General features: G+C 43.5%; 2 protein-coding genes across 2 annotated transcripts; both read right to left on the minus strand.

The window, feature by feature from the left end:
* Window positions 1-4,158: 4,158 nt before the first annotated feature.
* Window positions 4,159-13,261, minus strand: gad3 (glutamate decarboxylase 3). Its single transcript, XM_079751396.1, has 16 exons — window positions 13,151-13,261; window positions 12,522-12,659; window positions 12,090-12,196; window positions 11,201-11,336; window positions 10,817-10,907; window positions 10,324-10,436; window positions 10,045-10,160; window positions 8,657-8,736; window positions 8,241-8,295; window positions 8,045-8,161; window positions 7,511-7,575; window positions 6,679-6,757; window positions 6,375-6,524; window positions 5,751-5,858; window positions 5,423-5,512; window positions 4,159-5,167 (listed from the first exon to the last, which is right to left on the minus strand). The coding sequence occupies exons 1-16, from the start codon at window positions 13,170-13,172 to the stop codon at window positions 4,994-4,996; spliced, it is 1,641 nt and encodes a 546-aa protein (XP_079607522.1). The 5' UTR covers window positions 13,173-13,261; the 3' UTR covers window positions 4,159-4,993.
* Window positions 13,262-15,969: 2,708 nt separating this feature from the next.
* Window positions 15,970-17,228, minus strand: LOC307085474 (growth-regulated alpha protein-like). Its single transcript, XM_079750286.1, has 4 exons — window positions 17,053-17,228; window positions 16,818-16,950; window positions 16,572-16,658; window positions 15,970-16,419 (listed from the first exon to the last, which is right to left on the minus strand). Exons 1-4 carry the CDS (start codon window positions 17,123-17,125, stop codon window positions 16,407-16,409), a joined length of 306 nt encoding a protein of 101 aa, XP_079606412.1. The 5' UTR covers window positions 17,126-17,228; the 3' UTR covers window positions 15,970-16,406.
* Window positions 17,229-25,421: the final 8,193 nt, after the last annotated feature.

Consider the following 25,421-nt stretch of genomic DNA (forward strand, 5'->3'; position numbering starts at 1 on the left):
TTGTACTGCATTATAAATAATAAAAAACGCAGCACGTTCTTTGCCTCATCATGGTTATTATACTTTGTTCAGGAGTATAGTACTCCGAAGGCACAATCGTTCCTTTAGGCCATTCTGAAAGTTGTGCTCTGCCCAACAGCTCCAGACAAATATTGATTGGATATTGCCAAAGCTCGTTCCAGTGGCCTCTTTCACCTGTAAGCAGCCAAGCACAACCTGAAGCTGGCAAAATGGGAAGCCCGCAACGACTCCGGGGAACAACCACCTACAATTGGATGAACAAGGCACAAGGCAAGGCACTTGTCTGAAATATAACATGAAATATACATATACATGTAAATTGGTGGCAAATGAGCAACTAAAATAAACACAATTCAAAACTTTTTTTAAACCAGAAACTCATTCACAATGTGAACCAGTAGATGAAAGAGGTTGTATTTCTATTTTGAAATTATTAATATTCTTGTGCTGGCTGTTATATTTGCATTTGTCACTACTTCACTGTAAATGAGCAAAAGGCAAGTCCATCAGACAATATATACAGATATTGTGCCTTTATGTTGAGCGGAGTATCATTTAGATATAACTTAAAACATTATGATGCAAATTAATTTGAGGCAATCCCTTGCTGGTCGTTATCTGACAAACCTATGGTTGATCAAAATAATTAAAAGGACAAGTCATACATTATCAAAGCTGACTTAAAATGTTTTCAAAGAGAAAAATAGTGCATTACATTTGAGTTGTGAAGGAATAAGAAAATGTCATGCTTAAACTTTTCCACTGTCAAATGTTTTTTCTGCATTTCTCATCGTCCCATTGATGTTTGATTATTTGTGAGTTTATATTGTGATTGCTTCTAGTGGAATAATTATAGGCAGCTTTGCAATTGGTGATGCTGTCTTAGGTAAAAGTGCTTTATCAATTCCTTATTGTTTAAGAATACTAGCTGTGTTTTCTGAATATACTACTCATAAAATGATTGGTTGGATGTATCCAATCACCTTACTTTGATATAGGACACGCCTCTTCAATGTGTCATGTATTTAGCTAATCAAGGCCAGGTGTTTCTGCGTCTCATGTTCAGTTAGTTTGGGTCTTTGATTATTGTTCTTGTCACAGGTAAGAAGTTAATAATTTGTCCAATACTACCATAATAATGCACCATGTTATATATTTTTAGAAATGCATGCCCAGCTAACTTGATGTACAAATGACATAGGAAAGATTTCAAGGGAAATGGATCAACTGTGTTTAGTAAATCTTTCTGAGTTGTAGTGTATTGTGTTTATGTATAAAGTCCTTCATTCATGTATGATTACAGATTTCACTGCCCCTCATGCAACAGTTTAATCTGAATATGCCTAATGTCACTTTGTGCTTAAGCTGTTGGAAAAATCTGGTTTCCCTGAGGGCCGACAAAGTTCTCGTTCTGGTAATGCTTCTGATTTGCTTGATCGAGGCATGGTTTTAAATGGGATGAAAATTGTGGAATCATGTTAGTTACGATTGTTCCTAACCTTGCTGCTTTTGTTGTTTTGCTGCCTAATATAAATCCCAGGTCTTTCATTGCTTCAGCCATGGCAACAAACCGGTGTGCTAACAGACCACCAAAGTCATCACAACCTGGACTAAACCGAGGAACCCCAAACCCTCAACCCAACACTGCAACTGGTGCACCAAACCCTACACAGCAGGGGGCCCAACATGTGTATCCAGGAATGTACTCAAGTCAGGACTATCAGCCAGGACAACCATGCGCTCCTCATCCTCATTTCCCTCCCCACCCATTCATGTACATGCCACCTGCACCTCATCCTCAACCTCCACCTATGACTCCGTTCCACCAATACCAGTGGCCCACGCCTTATTCATACACCCCCTTCTCAGGCTTCCCTGGAATGGGTGAGTGAATTGTATCATAAATGTTTTAGATGTACAATGATTAACTGTTTATGTTAAGTCAGAATTTAATTTAATCCCGTGTAAGAGGGTATTTCTGTCTCTTTTTTTTTTCCAAGGATATGGTATGGTCATGTCCCCATTCCCCCCAAACCCTTACCTGGAGGCTCCACTCTACATGCTTCCTCAACCTCACTTCCAACAGGTCAACTACCGGCGCTTGATCCATTCGCAGTTCCCTGCCGCCAGTGCACCCTACCAGAGCCAGAACCGCAGATTCGTGTCCCAACCGAATTCTGGTGTGAGGGAGACTGTAAGCTCTGAGGTCCAGACGGAACCGACCGCTGACACAAGTCCCCCAGCTTGCTCAGAGTCTGGAAATGGGACACACTGCAGTACTTCCCCTTCAGACTCTATCAGTGGGAAGCAAAGTCAAGTTTTGGTGGAGCACTATACCACGGCTGTCGCCGATGCTGAAGGTAACCACCACGATGCGAAGACGGACTCCAGTAGGGGCACCGCCAAACGTGGCCAAGCGACACCTTTATCAACACAAATTGGGAAAAGAAGCTGTGTTGTTCAGGAAAAGTTGTCTTGTAGGCTTTTAAGTGATGGTGAAACGTGGTCAATGTGCGCTGCAAATGGTATGATTCCTGTATGTAGCTCATCAGACCAAGAGGACGAAGTCACCACCAAAGAACGACGTGTCTCTTTTCCTAATGTATCATTGACCTGGGTGGGTGGGACACCACCAGTGGTCACTCCTGAATTCTCAGATGCACCATTGCCTAAGAGAGGGGGTCAGTTGGCTGGTCAAGAGGTTGCGCTTGCTAAGGAAATACGATGCGACAGCCTGACAATGAAGAGCAAAAACTTGGAGGATGATATTGGTTTCGGCCGTAAGGAAAGGGAGGACCTCGCAAAGATGATCAGACCACCTTTCTACTTCAGGGAGGATCACGCTACAACTTCCAATACATTGAATGATCCAGCACTGCTGGTTGACTCTATTGTGGCTGACATCCACTCCAGAAATGGCATGTCACAGAATACACCCATAGAATCAGCAGACCAATCCCAGAGAGTTCCTGACAATGAACTGGTGCTGGATGACTATGAAGAGTCTGCTCTACATGAAGATGCAATGCAGGATCCGTTCTCGGGTCATTTCCAGTTCAAAAGAAAAATGAATGAATCAGTTTGGTCCGTGGAATCTTTGGCTGCCTACGTTCCTTCTCAGGACTGGATGATGCAGAATGGACTTTTAGACCCGGAAGTGATTATTAAAGAGATTTTGGAGGATGTTCAAAAGAGTCCACCATTTACACAGAGTTGTAATCCAATCGTTCATCCAAGAGATAGAAGACTAAGTCGCAGGTTTTCATTGTCTGCTAATGCTTTCCCAATGTATATTCCCCCAGCCAGTTGGTCAGCTGAACACCATAATTTGATTCACTCCAATGAATATCCCCCGACAACCCAACGGGATGAGGACACCAGTGCTCCTGCTGAAACACTTAACCCCCAGACATGTGAAACGGGAGTCCAAACTCCCTCTTCTAAAGAGAAGCAGCTTCAAAGAGATCAATGTATTGATCCTTCAAATGCACATGCTTCTCTTCTTGACAAGACCTCCCTAGTGGTTGAAGAGGGCGGGGAAATGGATGAGTCTTCTGAGGCTGTTCGAAGCCCGAACCAGAAACCCTGTAGGGCAACTAAAAAGGCAGAGAAAAGTCCTTGTTCTTCCAAACAAGTAGAAGCCCCCCTCTCCAATACCCGCAGAGAAAACGACAGTCCTTCCAGTCGTCCAAAGAGCGTCCAAATTGGAGAACAGGAACTAAATGGGAGAGTGGAAACAAATTCCGCTAAAAGCGAGCAACTAGCCGTCGAAATCCCAAAACATAACGCAGTTTCACCAGCAAAGTCGGACTGTGGTAGCCAGTGCTCACTACTGCAAAATTTGACTTGTACATGCAACTGTCATCAAGAGGCTGACACCATCCAGGCCTCATCTGAGACTGTAGGTAACTTATCAATCCCCTTTATGAACAAGGTGGTACATGAACTGTTAACAGCACAGTTCATCACAGTTCATTTATTGTCATATTTAAAAGCTTTTCTTTATTTGTTCCCAGAAAGAAAATGGACAAAAATGAAAAAGAACAGACCCAACTGTCGACGTAATCGTCAGAAGAAGTACACGAAGGAGCCTTGGATGGGAGATGGCATGCCTGGAAGATAGACTGGTTTGGACGCTACACTTTTAACATGTTGACATGGGCTTTAGTTTGCATGATAAATTGAAGATGCATTTCACTTGCAATAGATTTTATTTTTTTGTATGCCATATGTAAAAGGTTTTCTTCTAACAGGTGCTAATGGAGGAAACCGAAGATTCGGAGCTAATGACATTTCTTTCCTTTTTTTTTTAACATTCAATTTAATAAATATGCTTTTAACTATCATGCGTCATTTTTGTGATTTTATTTGATAATGCATTCCTTTATTTGATAATGCATGACTCTTTGTAAATATAGACTCATCATTAAGAAATTCATAAATAAACAATAATAAAGACATGTGACATGTAAAATGCAAGGGTGCAATTATTCGGAATTAAGGCCTTTCCGGCCGTGTTTGCCACTTGTGTGGCAATGCTGTTTATTTTCTGCCTTGCATCCACCCACTAGCTGTTCTCTGAATTTTGAGCCTGCACAGTTTCGGTAGTGTCTTTTCAGTCACTGATATCTGCAGAAGACTTGATGTGCTTGCATAGTTACCTGACTAGAAACTAGATGGATGGCTAATCCATTTTGGTTTACGAAATTTGGGGCTCCATTCTTTATTTATTTTTATCACTTGGCTGATTGGGTTAAGCACAATCTTGTGCATAGTGAATCCTTTTCTGGAAATACTAATATTGTAATCCATGTGACTGCCACACTAAACTAGACTTGGCTTTCCATTAATTCCATCAGTTGGCACAAGGACATATAATGGATGATCTGAGCATCTGGACAGCTCATCTCAGACCAACTAGAGGGATTACAAGCCTACTTAAGGAATTAACAATTTTGGGGAAAAACAATGTTCATAGGTTGGAACCAAGCCGAGCAATCTCCTCCAACAGGAAGTCTACGTCTTCATGCTGGGTGGCGGGATTGGAGAAGACGCATCGGAAGAAGTTGACGTTTGAGCCCAAGGGCTGGTAGCCAATTAAGGTTGTCCCTTCCTCCATCATCTTGGCTTTGATCTGGGGGGCCACCTGCAATACATAAAATCCCTTCAGCACCATCAGGAGAGTGTACTGCCTTTATCAATTTCAATGGATGTACGCATGTTGGATGCATGTCCCCGCAGAGGACACTGGCATGCGTCCTTTATTGACCAATGAAGGAGTGATAGTAGTCCTTTCTCCGTGACGCAGACACAGTGATGTTGACTGAAGAGAGGTGACCCTGTTGATGTTAGTCACAGAGTTGGTTATGTTTCTGCTGAATCTCCTGGCGGCCGGACTGACCTCATGCAGCCTCTGGTTCCTGTCGGCCCCGGGGGGCCGCCCCCTGAGGCTCGGGGGGAGGTACCAGAAGCATACGTTGCTGTGCTCCGGCTGTAGGGGGCGGCACCAGAACACATCCAGGAGAGGGGCACGAAGACAGACGGGACGGTCGTGAGGAAATGAGAGAACGTTGAATAAACATTAACACCGGTTTTCACGAAAGGTTATATGGTGTATTAGATTGAAGTGATTCGATCATCAATGACTGCAGAAATGTCATTTTAAGCTAGGTGAGGCAACTAACAATTTCAGACACAGGCAGTTCTATCTCTGAGGCATGCAGCCTTACTTTGCTTTCAAAGACCAGTTTGAAGTCAACCCTCCTTTGGAGTTGCTTATGCAGATACTCTGCATTCTCCAAGCACTTATTCACCTGGGATCCAAACCCTTCGGAGCCCTGTATGACATGAGGGGAGTACGATTATACATTGTTTTCTAACACACACTCAGCGGTGTCAGCCATGCAAGGCCCCAGCCAGGTCGCTGGGAGCAGTTTGAGTGAGGTGGGTTGCTCAAGGACACCTCGACACTTGGCTAGGAGCAGCCGGGGATCGAGGCACCACCCCGTTGGTTGGCCAGTCGACCTTCTAAACCTCTATACCTCTGCTTTGTATGTGGCGGCTACTGCTTCCACAAACAAAAGGCCAGAGCAGGGACGAGGAAACAGAGTTAGACCTGGAAAAGTGTTAGCATGTCCACAGGCAACCTCTATGAGGTTGTTAATGCATTTGGAAACTATATTCAATTGTAAATATAATGAATTAATGAACACTTAGAATAGTTCACAAAGAATTCATTGCTACATATTTGGTTGCATAGGGGCTTGAGAAAATAACTGATTGAGTAAATCTGCACAAATCTAAACAGCATTTTAGCTTTAAGACGTTCAGATTGAGGTTACACACAGTGGTACCTTTGCCTTCCACATGAGCCAAAGCTTGAAGACATCCACATGCCGGCCACACTGGATGGTTTTGTCTCCCGTGTCATAAGAAATGTCGTAGTGTTTGTCACTCTGGAAGAGATACTCTGCACAGAGCTGGTTACATTCTTGTAACAGACCCTAGAACATGAGAGGAGGACAGAGTACTGGCATTTTAACTTTGAGACAATGGAAAATGTCTGATGCAAACGTCGGAGCATATATTCAGCTTCTCTGGCCAAATAAAGGTTGGCGATAATGATGATGATGATGATGATGATGTGATGATGCTCACCCTCTTTTTGATCAGAATGGCTGAGCACTGCAGGGGGGCCCCCATCAGCTTGTGGGGGTTCCATGTCACAGACGATGCTCTTTGGAGGACAGTGGGCCACCGCCCCTATTAGTTAGTCAATAGCGAGTAACATGTACACTTTGTACACACTGTTCTCATAAAAGAGCATCATGGATTGTAGTTACCAGTATGAGCCAGACGGTTGACTAATATCAACTGTAACGTTCCTCTCCCTTCTGCTCAATGGCATCAATTGCGATGGGACTATTATTCATACTTCTGATGCTTCTGATGATGAATACTTTCAGAACACGTAGCATTCCTGATTTGTGACATATGTGAACATCGGCAATCAGTCAATGGGTCCTTCCACGGACGTTTCAATGGTAAAAGTGTCGGAGGACGCCATTGTTAATCTCTGAGCACTGTTGCTTTTATCCCCTGGGCCTTTGTGCTGTTCAGGCTGGGCAATCACTTTGTGTCCTGAATCGATCATCAATCAATCAATGCTACTGAACATCATAACCATTATTATCAAGTTATTTATATTTTGAAAACATTAACCACAGCCAACCTGCAGACAGTATCCTAGTAACCTGCGAACCCCGGCTTGGGAACGACCCTCCTCATAGAGGACTGCTTGTACCTTCAAAATCCTGGGACCCTGTACCTCCTGTCTGAGGCGGGGTGCTGCTGCTCTATGTTTAACACATGGGACGTGTCCTCCCCACCTCCAGACCGACCTCCTCTCCCCCCTCTGGGGCCCCGATGCCCCCTCTGGGGCCCCGACCGATGGAGGAGCAGCCCATGGAAGTACAGTATGGGTGCTTACCGTTCAATACCCTGCAGCTTGCCCTGGTGCCGTCTGGACATCAGCAGGCCGCCGCCCCACGCAGCCTGGCAAGACCGCACGTCAACATAGGGCAAACCATAGATATGTGAATGAATCGCACTCAAACCAATCGCCTAGACTTGTATGTATGAAGCTAATGTCAGACATAAAAGAAAATTGCAACACAATGTGCTTGTGCCTGAAAAGGAATGGCGCGTAGAATAAAGAAAGAGACGATAACATAAAAGGTGCTGTAGTTAGGATTTAAAACCCTTCAGTGTATTTGTTAGAAATTCTTTAGCCATCTGTCGCCTATGAGGCAAGGCAACAAGGGAGACCCTAGGAGCTGAAAGATTAGACCACCGGGAGAAGGAGGATGCTTAACACAATAGAATACCTGTGTATATGTGTGTTTAAGGGCATGTGCGTGTCGGAAGGGGTGTGTGTGCATGCGCGCGCCTCTGTGTGTGTGTGTGTGTGTGTGTGTGTGTGTGTGTGTGTGTGTGTGTGTGTGTGTGTGTGAGCAGTCTTTACGTCCACATGAAGCCACAGCTGGTGTCGGTCGCAGACATCGGCGATGGCCGTCAGCGGGTCGAAGGCCCCGTACACGGTGGTCCCCGCCGTGGCGTTCACGTAGAACGGAACCAGACCCTGGACACATCGGGACCGGTGAGGAACGGAGGGAATTCCAATCGGCCGTCACCGACTATAACTGAGGCTCCGCCCCTACCTTGGCCTTGGCCTCCGCGATGGAAGACTCCAGCTCCCGCGAGATCATCTTCCCTCTGGAACCAACACCAGCAATGTTGTTGACGTCACATGACACATGTTTTCAGATCCTCCCCGCATGCAGTGTGTGACCTGCAAGCCTTACTTAGCCTACTGCTATCAAAATGTGCAAACGGCAATTTTGTAACGTAAAATATATATATATTGTGACACACCTATTAACAATCATCTGAGACACTTATACCAAGGAAACGCATGGACACGTGTCTACAAAAACAAAGCAATGGGACGCACACACACACACGCCCACACACGGAAACGTGGGCACGAAGAGCAGCAGGTGAGCAAACATTCCCCTTTTGTTCTTTTGTGCTTCCACGTTGACCCCGGACAAACAGCCCCTCTGGGCTGGAGTACCTTTCATCACACGGCACCACCTGCACGCTGTCGCTGCCCATCCCCAACACGCCCGCCGCCTTCCTGACGGAGTAGTGGCTCTGACAAGGCAAACAGGATCACCGCTCATCAGTCAACATCACTCTGTGTCTGTCACAGAGAAAGGATGCTTTCAACAGAGACTAAACTACCACTGCTTCATTGGTCAATAATGGACCCATGGCAATGTCCTCTACTGGGACATGCATCCAACATGTGTACATTCATATTACAGTTTATCGAATGTATTTAATGAGTATGGCTCTGTCAGTAGCAGAGATAGGAGGGGGCGTGGCTCTGTCAGTGGGAGGGGTAGGAGGGGGCGTGGCTCTGTCAGTGGGAGGGGTAGGAGGGGGCGTGGCTCTGTCAGTAGGAGGGGTAGGATGGGGCGTGGCTCTGTCAGTGGGAGGGGTAGGAGGGGGCGTGGCTCTGTCAATGGGAAAGATAGGAGGGGGCGTGGCTCTGTCTGTAGCAGAGATAGGAGGGGGCGTGGCTCTGTCAGTAGGAGAGATAGGAGGGGGCGTGGCTCTGTCAGTAGGAGAGATAGGAGGGGGCGTGGCTCTGTCTGTAGCAGAGATAGGAGGGGGCGTGGCTCTGTCTGTAGGAGGGGTAGGAGGGGGCGTGGCTCTGTCAGTGGGAGGGGTAGGAGGGGGCGTGGCTCTGTCAGTAGGAGAGATAGGAGGGGGCGTGGCTCTGTCTGTAGCAGAGATAGGAGGGGGCGTGGCTCTGTCTGTAGGGGGGGTAGGAGGGGGCGTGGCTCTGTCAGTGCGAGGGGTAGGAGAGGGCGTGGCTCTGTCAGTGGGAGGGGTAGGAGGGGGCGTGGCTCTGTCAGTGTGAGAGATAGGAGGGGGCGTGGCTCTGTCAGTGGGAGGGGTAGGAGGGGGCGTGGCTCTGTCAGTAGGAGGGGTAGGGGGGGCGTGGCTCTGTCTGTAGCAGAGATAGGAGGGGGCGTGGCTCTGTCAGTAGGAGGGGTAGGAGGGGGCGTGGCTCTGTCTGTAGGAGGGGTAGGAGGGGGCTCGGCTCTGTCAGTAGGAGAGGGCGTGGCTCTGTCTCTAAGAGAGATAGGAGGGGGCGTGGCTCTGTCTCTAAGAGCGATAGGAGGGGGCGTGGCTCTGTCTGATCGTCTTCTTTAGCAGAGGCGGTACGTGACAGTAACAGATGGCATGAACGTTGACATTAAAAGGTTTTGAGTTTAATAGGCAGCTGTTGTGTTCACCGTGAACAAAACGTGCGCCTAGGGCTGCAGTCTGCGCTCTCATTCTTCACAGACATTAAAGGGCCGGGTGGCAGTGCCCAATGCAAACACATGACACATTCCAGCGGAAACGGGGCAGTGTGATGAATGGACAGGAGGGGAGGCGGGTGCTTACATGTTCAGAGGTGAATAGTGCCAAACGTGGGAGAGCGCACATCCCTTTGGTCTTGACTTCTGGGTAGAAGTCATACCTGGCCACCAGTATGCTGTAGAGGTTAGACACTGCTCCGCCTGCAAACAATACCAGTTACAAATAAAACCCAGGTGTATGGATGAACGGACGAGCATTAATAGGACAACATTTTGCACAAGAATGCATTTACCATCAGTATCAACAAAGCTATAACTTGCTTTTTTTTCTTGAAGACCAGTAAGTGGATGGGATTTTTCTTACCTGGGCAGAAGATGCCATCTCCGTCTTCCTCGCACCATCCCACAATGCTTTGCATCTTCTTCAGTAGAACCTCCTCCATGAGCAGGAAGACTGGAGACACCTCGTAGGTAAACCTGAGGGATCCACAGGGGGCGACGCTGAGATGCTGAAACCCTTCTGCCCTCGTGTAGCTCTTCAGCCATTCACTGTGTGTGTGTGTGTGTGTGTGTGTGTGTGTGTGTGTGTGTGTGTGTGTGTGTGTGTGGAACAACATATATGGAGAAGGCGCTGTTATCTCTACCCATAATATAACTATAACTATATATTCATCTCTACTGATTCACTTGGTTGTGGATAACTGCAAAGTGTTTGTGTTGTTGTGTGAGAAATAATAGGCTCTTTATTAATATTTGGATGCTATGGTGTTGTAGTATTGGTCATTCCAAATAAATGAATCAAATGTGTGTGTGTGTTTGTGTGTCTGTGTGATGTCATAGCTAGGTATTTCTCTTACATGTTGGTGTTGGCTGTGGAAGTCAACCACTCGCCTGCGAGGCCAACCAGGTCCAAACCCGAGGAGAGCTGGTTGAAGAAGCGTGGGTGACCTACAAAAGTCAAAGGTCACGTTTGTTCTTAATGCTAGAAATTCTAGAGAGAAAGCGTCAAAGAAGGGGACACTATGCTCAGGGCCTTCACTAAAGAGGGTCCTTTTTCCATTTTACACCCAGAGCCTTCAAGTAGCCTGTGTGGAGCCTAGTCTGTACCAATTGTACTATTTTAAATCCTTTTTTATTTAACTACCTACTTAAGTAAAAGCAAAAAATGACAACATTTTGTCACACAAAAAAAACGGTATTACATTCATCTTGGTAGTCCCCCCCCCCCCAAACACACACACCGGTCTTCATGCCGTACTTGAGCGTGTCCCTACAGTCCACCAGGATCTGCTCCAGGGGGTCTGGGTGGTCTGGCAGGTCCAGGCTGAACCCCTCCAAGCCTTCCTTCAGCTGGTGGGGGTGGTGGAAGTCCAGGATCTGAAATCCCAAGAGTCAACAGCAGCTTTGCAGACAGCTGAACACATAAAGACAACGACGGGCGACACTGCGCAGCCACAGCGACGCGCGGACTAGAGCTACCGAAGCACTACTGTGTCCTGTTCCAGTCTTGAGATAAAAAGTCATGTCACAACATGGAACAGCATGTACTTGTTTTTTAGTGGAAAAGCATGCCACTACACAGGTCAGGGGCTAAGGCGGAAGAGTGAGTTTCACACTAGTGTGTGGTTGGAAGGGTTCCTATAGTCTCGCACCTGGAAGACTTTTTCAAATAATCATGTGGTTGGAGGCGGGGCCTGTCAGCGTGTCATTGGTGAGCACAAACTCGGCCAGCAGTAATGACCTGTAAAATAAAAGATTTGAAAGTTTCAAATCAACACATATATTGCCCCCTGTAGAAATACTCTCATTAAAATCCCCTCTGAAAGCTTCATCCACTTGCTAATCCGTTTTCTTCAGTACAAGGGTTAGGGGAGTCTCTGGTTTCCATCCCCGACTCTGTGCCGTCTCACCCGCAGAAATTCTACAGTAACATAGTGGGACTTCTGGATCCGTAGGCAAAGACTTATGAAGTACATGCTGTTACATGTTGTTACATTTTTCAGTACCTGTGTCATTACATTGTAAGAATGACGCTTATGTAAAATCTGTCCTATAAATTATAAGATCTCACAAAGTAAGTTTGTGAAAGTTAAAAGGAAGTATGTTGGAAAACTAGAAAAGTTGCAAAACCTTGGAGCTCCTCTCGTTGGACTTGAAAATGTAATCCATGAGGATGTTGACCAGTTCCTGGAAGAATTTGCAAGTAAGGCTTTCTCCTCCCGCTGTTGGCAACAGATCTGTGAGAGGTACAGACAAAGACACTGAGGGGATTTGAATCATTGGGGCATGAGAGTGTGCTTGGGTTGTCACTGGGACGAGTATTAACAGCCTCAGTCATGTTGGCTATTTTCAGGACAGCTACATAATAGTTTCTTAAGTGGACATTGAGAAAAACATCCATAAAGCAAATATAATAGTCTAACATCTAGGCCTATAAACAGTGATACTATACCAAACTTAAACCTAGCAAAACGTGGGTCAAACGTAATTTATTTTTGTCGTAACTACATTTTGTCACTAATAGTTAAGCTGAGCCGAGACCGGTGTCTTTCCATGTCTCACCCTTGCTGTATATTTGACTGAAATCTGTGTGAGGGTTCTCCCCGGCTTCTGGTGGCCCCAGACCTCCCTTCTGGCCGGATGATGGCTTATTGCTGCCGCCCATGATCCTGTCTTCTTGATCGTCCACCCTTTTCTCACCTTCAGAGACCAGAGAGGAATAATCTTGATAAACAATGGTGACGTGGTTGACAAAGTTATACAATGAAATGCAAATCAAATGCAAAGAATATATATAATAATTGAAAATAGATCAATTTGATTTATTTGCAAATACTTAACAGCAATTACATTCAGAGCAAATGTATTCTGAGATCAGGTGTTTGGATTTGTTAAGTGGTGATAAAGAAATTGAAAGGATTTGGTTAGGTTTAAATTTATTTAATGAAGCGTGCAGATCGTTCCACATGTTGTGAGCACAAATACAGAAGAGAACTTTTCCTGACTGGCGGGACATGGAGGGATTCTGGATAGTGAGTGAGATACAAGACTAGAAAGTAGAAAGTAACTAATACCGTACTGTGCGTGGGTTAGAAGCTGGACTTATTAAATTGTTATCCAATTTGTACCAAATCATGTACTAAATCAACCTCTGATCAGATCAAGCAAAACTAAATATGTTAATATCTTACCTGGTAGCTTCAGGTATTCCATCGTGAACAGTAGTAGTAGTTAACAGTTGTTTTGTTGTATGTTTGTATAAAACAAATGAATTCTTCCCAAACAGTTTCTTCTCTTATTGTTATTGTTGTTAGGCAGTCACCTCTCAGGAGCCAGTAAGCCTTTTACTGTCTTCACTGTGGCATTGTCCTTTAAAGTGGTGTGGATGTTCTGAATGGGCACCAGGGAATGAGGGAGTGGTGTGTGTTCATGGGGAGGGGGAGAGGCGCGGAGAAACCAAACCCAGAGGGTGCATACCTAGTGCCGGGCTCCGTAGCATGTTTTGGATTGAGTCTCATTCTTCTCATGCATTCGTTTCCATAGCAATAACCAGCAGTCCACAAATACATGAGAACCATGAGACTCAATCAAAAATGAATTGAATCAAAACAAAAACCAGATGTTTTTTTATTTAGGTTTGCCTTAAAATATAGTTTCTCTGTTTTGAAGTTATATCTTTATAAATAAAAAAGATTCTGTTAGACTTAAGGATGAATCAGTTCGCCACGAAAGCAGAACAAACAATAATTACCATTCTAAGTAAAAGGAAAGAGAAAGGCATAAAATAATGAACAATAGTATCTTAAAGTCTTTAAACACTCTTCCTGAGCACTGGTCTTCCTCAGGGCTTTGTGCTGAGTCCCCTCTCTATTCCCTCTTCACACATGACTGCAGTCCTGTTCATGCTTCAAACACAATCGTGAAGTTTGCAGACGATACAACCGTGGTCGGGCTCATCAGCGAAAACGATGAGTCGGCATACAGGGAAGAGGTCCGGCACCTGGCAGAGTGGTGCAGCAACAACAACCTGGCCCTCAACACAAGCCAGACTAAAGAGATCATCGTGGACTTCAGAAGGAACAAATAGGCACACACCCCCCTGTCCATATCAATGGGGAGGAGGTAGAGCGTGTCACCAGCTTTAAGTTCCTTGGAGTCCACATCTCTGAGGACCTCTCCTGGACCCCCAACATCACAACCCTGATCGAGAAGGCACACAAGCACATGTTCTTCCTTAGGAAATTGGCTAAAGTCCATCTATCCCCCCCCAAGTGCTGCTGAACTTCTACCGAGAGCATCCTCACCACCTGCATCACAGTCTGGTACGGAAACTGCACCATCAAGGACCAAAAATCAGTGCAGAAGGGGGTGAAGATCGGCCAACGCATCACCAAGACCACTCTCGCTACCATAACCTCAATATACGAGAAGAGGTGCCTTCGAAGAGCACGCAACATCATAAAGGACACCTCTCACCCCAACCATGGACTGTTTACCCTTCAACGTGGCACCCGCTCTGGGGCGTGCTGCCACAGCCTCCCAGGCAAAACTAACAGGACTATAAACAGCTTCTTCCCCTCAGCTGTCAGACTGCTTACAGAATACCCATCCATATCTCATACTGCCTAGTCCCTACTACTAAATCAAACTTTTCTGCCCTACCTGCACTTTACTGTGTAACTGTTGTAATTAACTTTTGCTGTACAGATATTATACTGTAAGTATATGTATACATGTTGCTCAAACTGATGTTTGCTCTCTGGTTAGACCCACCTACATTTCGTTGCATTGTAACCTGATACTGTGCAATGACAATAAAGTGAATCTAATCTAATCAAATCTAATCTAATCATTTATCAAAGGAAACAAACCTTGAGTGGGAGGCTGTTTGCTATAGGGGCTGAGGTTACAATAAAATAATATTTCCTGGAAACTGATAGTCTCTTGGAATACACTTGCTACTCAAAAGCTACTTAATCTGTTTCATTCTGCATTTAGGTGCAGAGATGCAGGTTTTAGAATTAAGATGGAAACTTGTTGGTTTCTATGAAATCATTCTGCTATTTACTTAGTAAACCAAATAAGGACATGAATAGGGATAAACAAAGGTAGGACAACGAAAAGTAAATGATTCAGAAGGTTAATGGAGGTCATTAAAGGTTGTATCAGCGACGTTGGGTGAGGTCTCTATTTGAAGCGAGATCCCAAACAAACAGAGCCCGCTCGCCCCTCCCTTCCGTCTTTCGCGCATCCAGTAAAGACAATCATGAATGCAGAGCAAAACCCCACAACACCCAGCCCTTGCAGGTGATTGGTTGGAATAGGCCTACTATTTATTTTGGTTTTCACGGGTTGGTAGTAGAATGTATAAATAGTATTAAGAGTAACATATCTTAATTGAATATTGACCATGAAAATGTAATCAGGGAGATAGTCTTGAGATAACATGTTGGACTGACACCCGGTCATCTGGGGTTCACTCCCCATGCAATTAGTTATTTAGGAAGGATTACTGGAGAAATCAAAGAACTTTTCATGCCATTTATTTTCCATTTCTTTGAATATTCTAAATTGACCATTTATCTTAACAGTGGTGGTCTTGGCTGCCTGCCGAGGAACTCACCTGAATGGAATTCATGTGGATGACAATTTCCCATGCAGCAGTGTCTTTGTCTTTGTGACAAAGGCTTCACTATCAGTAACATTAATATTAACATTAACCTTACCATGGGATTTTGCAAGTTATATTTGGGTTCTAGGGATATTGTAAGACATTTATAATATAAAAACTCCATAGTTAGGCCTAATATCTGTGATATAAAGGGAATTACAAAAATAAGACAACGCCAAGAATTCAATGACGTAGCCTACAGGACGAACTCAGGTCAACCCTACTGCATGGTAGACCACTCACCCAAATGCTGCTTCCCAGTTATGATAGAATACATAGTGTTCTAGTAGGCCTACTTGTATAAAAATGTGTTGAGAAAATATCCACGATAACAATAGATAGCAATTAATTTAATTATTTTATTTGCATCATTTCATCTTAGACCCTTAAAAAAAAGATACGCTGTTTGTACTTCATATATGTACATGTATGACAAAAACATGAGGACTAGGCTTGGCGGAACCTTCTGATGGTGCACTTGTGGCCGAGAGATGAGACTTTTCTGAAACACAGATTAAGTAAACCCTAAGCCTGACAGTTAGCCTGGTACCGACCAGGGGGGTCGGATACGTTGCCATGGTTACTTAGCGGAGATTCCCTTAAGTCACGTTAATGGACCGCAACTCTAGCTGAAAGTAGTGAGGCTAAGCGAAATAAGCCCGGCTTTGCCTTAAGGTTGGTGATAGAATACCCGTCTTGTCTCCTAATGGTAATACTACTTCTGGTGGTGCTCGTCCACAAACAGCCCAGCATTGAACAATTCTGTTTGGAGATTTTCAACGTCTTCTGCTGTGGAGAAGGTGGAAAATACATATAGGGTCAAGTGAGACGATCCAGGATCTACAAGCAAAGCAATACTTTGTGCTGATCATTCAAGCATAGTTCTGGACCTATGAATCAGAGAGTCTGCTTGCCTTTAGGAGAGAGGGGTCTGGGCTGACCTTGACATCATCCTCTCAACAACTTTCTTGACCCATGGAGCTTCAGGATCCAGACAGACCTGTTGGCCCCCATTTTTCAGAGTGGCACTGAAACACCAAACATGAAGCAGACAATGAGTACGACCAACCACTTCTCATAATATCCCAAAAAGGTTCAAGGAAAGATCTCCATAAGATTTAAGAGGTTAACATCACTGCAGAGGGAGGTTATGTTATTATTATATATTATTTCTGAGGAGGACTCACATGATCTCAGATTTTTCACAGTGAGAATTGGCCTCAATGATCTTCACCTTCTCGACGTGACGACCAATCGGAAGGCTTTCTGTCTGGATGCAGAGGCAGCGCAGTTCCATGCCAAACAACCTCAGACTTTTTCCTGTTAGGAGACAAAGGGTAGAGTGGAACACCTCAACACACGTGTCTATTGCATACCCTCCTACTCTTAACAATCACATGATATAGAATCATGAGGACCTACCTTCAGTAACGGACAGCAAGGCCAGGAGAACCAGTAGAGAGCAGATGGGGATTTTGCCGCTTGTCATCTTCATTTATAGAAAACAATCAACCTTAACAACTGAGGTTTTCTGATCTTCTAATGTTTGACCGTTTCTTCCCAACTTTTCTTCTCTCTGCTTTGACAGCTCTTATCACTTTCACTGCTGAATAACTCTGGCTCTGAGAAAGAGAGTCCTGCCTTTTAAAGCTTTCGGGTGACACGCAGCCAACTCTTAATGATGCATGGGGCGTCCGGGAATGTGATATCTGGGAATTTACAGACATGGCTCTTGCGCCGGCTTCTGTAGAAAGATGAGCAATAATAAATAATGGTCACATACCTGTGACTAGTATGTTCATAATATAAACTCTTAAGCAGTGAATGATTTAAACTTGATTTAGTTCAACAGCCTCATTGTAGTCTGTTACCACAAGGGACCTGGCAGGATCTTTCCTCTATCAGAGGTTTGAAACCAAAATAAAGACTGATATCTTTTTCAACTATTCATGATAAGGTAATCTTTTTATTATGAATCAGTACGAGGGGTAGAAGTTTATTCATTCACAACTATGATTAATGCTTATATAACATATCAAATGTACTTTATCAATCCCAGAAAAAGAAATAGGAACTACCACTATTACTACTACCCCTACCGATACTCATAACAATAACATTCTGATCAAGGTGTCTTCATTTATTTTACAGTACAAATGTAAAATTGTACAGTACAAATATTCATCCGAAAGTCAAAGACTACAAACTCCCACCCCCCAACCCCTCCCTCCACCCACCCAGTCGCCCTCCCTTGACAAACAGGCATACAAATACATCACAGACACACACATCATAGGCACAATGAAGCCTAAAACACACACACAACAACAACAACAACATGGTTTGGTTGGCTGCATAACAGCCACAGTTATGTTGTGTTTGTGATAATGCCATAAAAAGAGGGTCATAGAGGCCTCAAAGAGAAGGTTTGGAAGAGTTAACAGTTACAATTGAGAAGAATATATATATGTCCCATAAATACTAGGCCGGTGTAGAAGGAGAATAGTAAACCAAATTTTGGGAGAGTTTTTAAGTGAGTAAAGTGTTGTATAAAAGGACGCCAGTGATTGAAAAATGTACTTGTGTCCCCGCGTAGAATGAATTTGAATTTCTCTAATATAAAAAAAGACGTGAGGTCTATCAACCACACAGATACAAGAGGGGGCTGTGGTGATTTCCAGTTAAGTAGAATTCTACACCTAGCCAGCAGGGTGGCGAATGCCAAAACATTTGCATGGGTCTTGCTGAGGACGTGTGGGGTGGGTGAAACACCAAATATGGCCACATGAGGGCACGGTTCCAAAGTGATTCATGAAATTTGAGAGGATTTTGAAGGAGTCATGCCGCATGATGCAAACATATGAGGCAAGCGGCAGGCTGTGCCTCCACACTTAACATGGATGTCCTCAGTGTCTGGGTATATTTTTGATAGCCTTGCAGGGCTCAAGACTAATTTTTTTCACGTAGGAGCACTGTGGCCCCTAACTGAATATTTGAGGGGCGCAACCAGAAATTTTAGGGGCACACACCGTAAATCAACATGCCAACGAAATATTCACATTTCTACTAATTTTCACTGCAATACTAAATAAAATTGTGATAAAGGATGCAGATATTACAATGTGCTGTTTCAAATTCAGTTTCACATTTTATTGTGATTCTCATCCTCAATCCCAACGGTTTCCAGGTGTGCGCGAATGCGTTCGACGAGCACGGAAGCGACAGTTTCGCGGGAGTGCGCCCGATTGTCGAGCCGTTTGTCCACTTAATTTTTAGAAAACAATCAAACTTTTAAAAAAATCAACAACATAAAGTTGTCGGGTGTCTCAGACAACACTAAAGGAAGCGTGGGGCATCCGGGAAGATCATATCGGGTAATTTAGAGATAAGGCTCATGTGCCGGCTTGTGTAGAGAGATGAGCAATAATAAGTAGGCTAATGTTCACCATACCTGTGACCAGTACTTTCACAAAATAAAATATTAAGCAGTGAAGAAAATAAATGACTTGATTTAGTTCAACAGCCTCATTGAAGTCCGTTACCACAAGGGACCTGGCAGGATCTTTCCTCTATAAGAGGTTTGAAACCAAAATAAAGACTGATATCTTTTTCAACTATTCATGATAAGGTAATCTTTTTATTATGAATCAGTACGAGGGGTAGAATTTAATTCATTCCAAGCTATGATTGATGCTTATATAACATAACATCAAATGTAGTTTATCAATCCCAGAAAAAAAATAGGAACTACCACTATGAATATCCGTACAGATACTCATAACAATGAGAGACATAGTCAATAACAATATAATTCATTGCAGCAATTGCAAACGCTTCGGTGAGGCTGTGATGAAGTTCACTATATTTATTGGACCGAGTCTAGACAGTTACAAACATCCCTGACCATAGATAATCGCGTTTGTAGCCTACACTTTTTTTATTTTTTTTATTTTACCACCTCAGTTTTTCACAGGAAACTTGAGATAAGAAGGTGAAATCGCCGGGCGTGCCAAGCCGAACCGGCTAGACAGTGTAAAAAGGCCTATACATCATCCTGCCCAACAATATGGACAGGATCTAGACCAAACTCTCCTAATCGTGTCAGCAATAGCCGTGTGTCAATGCCCACCCTCTGCGTTTGAATGATAATGAATAAATGGAACGTTGTATGTTTAATGTCTAAACCAAATATTCTAGACTAAAGAGTGCGCGCCAATCAATGAAACCGTATTCGGAATCAGATAAAGTCTGCTCTCTTTGCTGCGCAAAGCATGTTTCTGAAATCAGCACATTAAGATAAATGTAGTTGTCACACAGGCTTTTTTGGATTTTAATAACATGGAATTATTTCAGGGGGGGAAATGCTGGGAAAAAATATACGCACAGTGCGCTCAGGATTATGACTGATATAGGCTAGCATATCTCGGCCTAGGCCTAATCAATTGTGTTATATCTTTAGCATTCATATTATTGCATTCTATTCTTTTCGTAGGATGCTCTGCTGTTGGCCTTGATGGGGAGATATTTAACCCTTTTTAAACCTATTCTCCCACGACATTATTGCGTGTCCCCCTCCTACAGAGCCCATTTCAGCAATGTGTCAGTGCACAGTTTTACAAGCCTACGAGCGTCGTTAGAGCAGTGCACGCGCGTTCATGTTAAGAGGAGTTGCAGGAAACGCTCCAAAGAAATTTACGAAGCGGGAAACGAGGCCAAAACCACGAATGTCGAATCAGATTGCAAAAGGCCATACACTGTTACCACACTAATGTCAATGACTGGAGGAATGTCTTCAACTCAATTTTAAAACACAATTGATTATACAGCCACATAACATTTAAACTGCATTAAACAAACATATTCATAGTGTCATTTAAACAACAAGAACAGCAGGAACAGCATAGACCAGTGAACTGATATCAGTGGTGTGTGTGTGTGTGTGTGTGTGTGTGTGTGTGTGTGTGTGTGTGTGTGTGTGTGTGTGTGTGTGTGTGTGTGTGTGTGAATGAATGCATTCTAGGATGAAAGCAGTGCATTTTAGGAGCATACAAAAGAGAAGTGAAGAGAATGGTATCTGTGATCTGTGATATCTGTCTGTGGGTGCGTGTCTGTGTGCGTGGGTGTGTGTGTATGCACGTACGTACACACACGGACACCCTCACACACACAAACACACACACACACGCACACACACGTATACATACATGAGCTAAGATATCAGTTAGGCTACTCTTCCACAAATTAAGCTTCACTACACAAAAGCTACCACCCAGTCATATGTAACAAGCTACGTTACACAAACTCAGCAAAACTAGTTCACATAGGAAGCGAGCCTACTTTGAATTGCGCTAATTTCACATTACAATCAACATACATGTTTTAGTTTAACCAAATGTCATGCACATGTGTGTATGTTTGTTTGTTTGTGAGTGACACAGAGGATGGCCCATTTTAGCTGAAACCATGTGGCCCATTTTATCTCAGTGGGTTAAGGTAAATTGGGCCGCCAAGATAAACATCACTTTTCCAAAAAATATGTTCATATACCAAACTAACAGCATTATTTCTGATGGATGCCATCAACACAGATATTATGCATAGTTTTTTTGATGTGCATGTTTGTTTTTAATAGCTGTATCCTCGATACAATAGTTAGGTAAGATTTGGTATGCCAGGCTACTTACCATGCAGCTTTCTGGTGCAGTTTAGATTTTAATTATTGCCCCGCCCATCATAGCAACCATAAACCAATCAAATCACCTGTTGCTTGTCAAGCACAGTTATATCAACAGTTTGAAATCCTTTTCAGTCATTGGCTCTAAATTCCAGAGGGCCTGGGACCCCCAAAACCTAAAATGGCCCATTTTACCTGATGGCCCATTTTACCTGATATCACCTCATATAAGAACTCCAAAAGGGAACACCGTAACCAGTAATAAAAACAGGGAGTCTGCCTGGCAAAAAAATCGCAGATCTTATGAATGCATAAATAGTATCAAGCATAACATATTTTAATTTAATAATGACCATAAAAATGTAGCCTAATCAGGGAGATAGTCTCGAGAAAACATGTTGGACTGACACCTGTTCATCCGGGGTTCACTCCCCACGCAATTAGTTATTTAGGAAGGATTACTGGAGAAATCAAAGAACTTTTCATGCCATTTATTTTCCATTTCTTTGAATATTCTAAATTGACCATTTATCTTAACAGTGGTGGTCTTGGCTGCCTGCCGAGGAACTCACCTGAATGGAATTCATGTGGATGACAATTTCCCATGCAGCAGTGTCTTTGTCTTTGTGACGAAGGCTTCACTATCAGCAACATTAATATTAACATTAACCTTACCATGGGATTTTGCAAGTTATATTTGGGTTCTAGGGATATTGTAAGACATTTATAATATAAAAACTCCATAGTTAGGCCTAATATCTGTGATATAAAGGGAATTACAAAAATAAGCCAACGCCAAGAATTCAATGACGTAGCCTACAGGACGAACTCAAGTCAACCCTACTGCATGGTAGACCACTCACCCAAATGCTGCTTCCCAATTATGATAGAATACATAGTGTTCTAGTAGGCCTACTTGTATAAAAATGTGTTAAGAAAATATCCACGATAACAATAGATAGCAATTAATTTAATTATTTTATTTGCATCATTTCATCTTAGAACCTTAGGGAAAATATACGCTGTTTGTAGTAGGCTACTTCATATATGTACATTTATGACAAAATCGTGAGGACTAGGCTTGGCGGAACCTTCTGATGGTGCACTTGTGGCCGAGAGATGAGACTTTTCTGAAACACAGATTAAGTAAGGCCTAAGCCTGACAGTTAGCCTGGTACCGACCAGGGGGGTCGGATACGTTGCCATGGTTACTTAGCGGAGATTCCCTTAAGTCACGTTAATGGAACGCAACTCTAGCTGAAAGTAGCGAGGCTAAAGGAAATAAGCCCGGCTTTGCCTTTAGGTTGTTGATGGAATACCCCTCTTGTCTCCTCATGGTAATAATACTTCTGATGGTGCTCATCCACAAACAGCCCAGCATTGAACAATTCTGTCTGGAGATTTTCAATGTCTTCTGCTGTGGAGAAGGTGGAAAATACATAATTAGTTTGAGCATTCGAAGAAGCTTTAAACATATCATCCTCAAGTAAGACGATCCAGGATCTACAAGCAAAGCAATACTTTGTAATGATCATTCAAGCATAGTTCTGGACCTATGAATCAGAGAGTCTGCTTGCCTTTAGGAGAGAGGGGTCTGGGCTGACCTTGACATCATCGTCTCAACAACTTTCTTGACCCATGGAGCTTCAGGATCCAGACAGACCTGTTGGCCCCCATTTTTCAGAGTGGCACTGAAACACCAAACATGAAGCAGACAATGAGTACGACCAACCACTTCTCATAATATCCCAAAAAGGTTCAAGGAAAGATCTCCATAAGATTTAAGAGGTTAACATCACTGCAGAGGGAGGTTATGTTATTATTATATATTATTTCTGAGGAGGACTCACATGATCTCAGATTTTTCACAGTGAGAATTGGCCTCAATGATCTCCACCTTCTCGATGTGACAACCAATCGGACGGCTTTCTGTCTGGATGCAGAGGCAGCGCAGTTCCATCCCAAACAACCTCAGACTTTTTCCTGTTAGGAGACAAAGGGTAGAGTGGAACACCTCAACACACGTGTCTATTGCATACCCTCCTACTCTTAACAATGACATGATATAGAATCATGAGGACCTACCTTCAGTAACGGACAGCAAGGCCAGGAGAACCAGTAGAGAGCAGATGGGGATTTTGCCGCTTGTCATCTTCATTTATAGAAAACAATCAACCCTAACTACTGAGGTTTTCTGATCTTCTAATGTTTGACTGGTTCTTCCCAACTTTTCTTCTCTCTGCTTTGACAGCTCTTATCACTTTCACTGCTGAAAAACTCTGGCTCTGAGAAGGAGAGTCCCGTCTTTTAAAGCTGTCGGGTGACACGCAGCCAACTCTTAAGAAAGTGGGGGGCATCCGGAAATGTCATGTCTGGGAATTTACAAAAAAGGCTCTTGCGCCGGCTTCTGCAGAAAGATGAGCAATAATAAGAAATGGTTGATTTAGTTCAACGGCCTCATTGTGGTCTGTTACCACAAGGGACCTGGCAGGATCTTTCCTCTATCAGAGGTTTGAAACCAAAATAAAGACTGATATCTTTTTTAACTATTCACAAGGAAATCTTTTTATTATGAATCAGTACGAGGGGTAGAAGTTTATTCATTCACAACTATGATTAATGCTTATATAACATATCAAATGTACTTTATCAATCCCAGAAAAAGAAATAGGAACTACCACTATTACTACTACCCCTACCGATACTCATAACAATAACATTCTGATCAAGGTGTCTTCATTTATTGTACATATTGTACATTTGTTGAGTACAAATGTAAAATTGTACAGTACAAATATTCATCCGAAAGTCAAAGACTACAAACTCCCACCCCCCCAACCCCTCCCTCCACCCACCCAGTCGCCCTCCCTTGACAAACAGGCATACAAATACATCACAGACACACACATCATAGGCACAATGAAGCCTAAAACACACACACACAAAAACAACATGGTTTGGTTGGGCCTCATAGAGGCCTCAAAGAGAAGGTTTGGAAGAGTTAACAGTTACAATTGAGAAGAATATATATATGTCCCATAAATACTAGGCCGGTGTAGAAGGAGAATAGAAAACCAAATTGTGGGAGAGTTTTTAAGTCAGTAAAGTGTTGTATAAAAGGACGCCAGTGATTGAAAAATGTACTTGTGTCCCCGCGTAGAATGAATTTGACTCTAATTTTAAAAAAAAAACATGAGGTCTATCAACCACACAGATACAAGAGGGGGCTGTGGTGATTTCCAGTTAAGTAGAATTCTACACCTAGCCAGCAGGGTGGCGAATGCCAAAACATTTGCATGGGTCTTGCTGAGGACGTGTGGGGTGGGTGAAACACCAAATATGGCCACATGAGGGCACGGTTCCAAAGTAATTCATGAAATTTGAGAGGATTTTGAAGGAGTCATGCCGCATGATGCAAACATATGAGGCAAGCGGCAGGCTGTGCCTCCACACTTAACATGGATGTCCTCAGTGTCTGGGTATATTTTTGATAGCCTTGCAGGGCTCAAGACTAATTTTTTTCACGTAGGAGCACTGTGGCCCCTAACTGAATATTTGAGGGGCGCAACCAGAAATTTTAGGGGCACACACCGTAAATCAACATGCCAACGAAATATTCACATTTCTACTAATTTTCACTGCAATACTAAATAAAATTGTGATAAAGGATGCAGATATTACAATGTGCTGTTTCAAATTCAGTTTCACATTTTATTGTGATTCTCATCCTCAATCCCAACGGCTTCCAGGTGTGCGCGAATGCGTTCGACGAGCACGGAAGCGACAGTTTCGCGGGAGTGCGCCCGATTGTCGAGCCGTTTGTCCACTTCATTTTTAGAAAACAATCAAACTTTTAAAAAAATCAACAACATAAAGTTGTCGGGTGTCTCAGACAACACTAAAGGAAGCGTGGGGCATCCGGGAAGATCATATCGGGTAATTTAGAGATAAGGCTCATGTGCCGGCTTGTGTAGAGAGATGAGCAATAATAAGTAGGCTAATGTTCACCATACCTGTGACCAGTACTTTCACAAAATAAAATATTAAGCAGTGAAGAAAATAAATGACTTGATTTAGTTCAACAGCCTCATTGAAGTCTGTTACCTCAAGGGACCTG

The sequence above is a fragment of the Pollachius pollachius genome, assembly GCF_949987615.1.
Source record: "Pollachius pollachius genome assembly, chromosome: 14".
NCBI classification, from domain to species: Eukaryota; Metazoa; Chordata; class Actinopteri; order Gadiformes; family Gadidae; genus Pollachius; species Pollachius pollachius.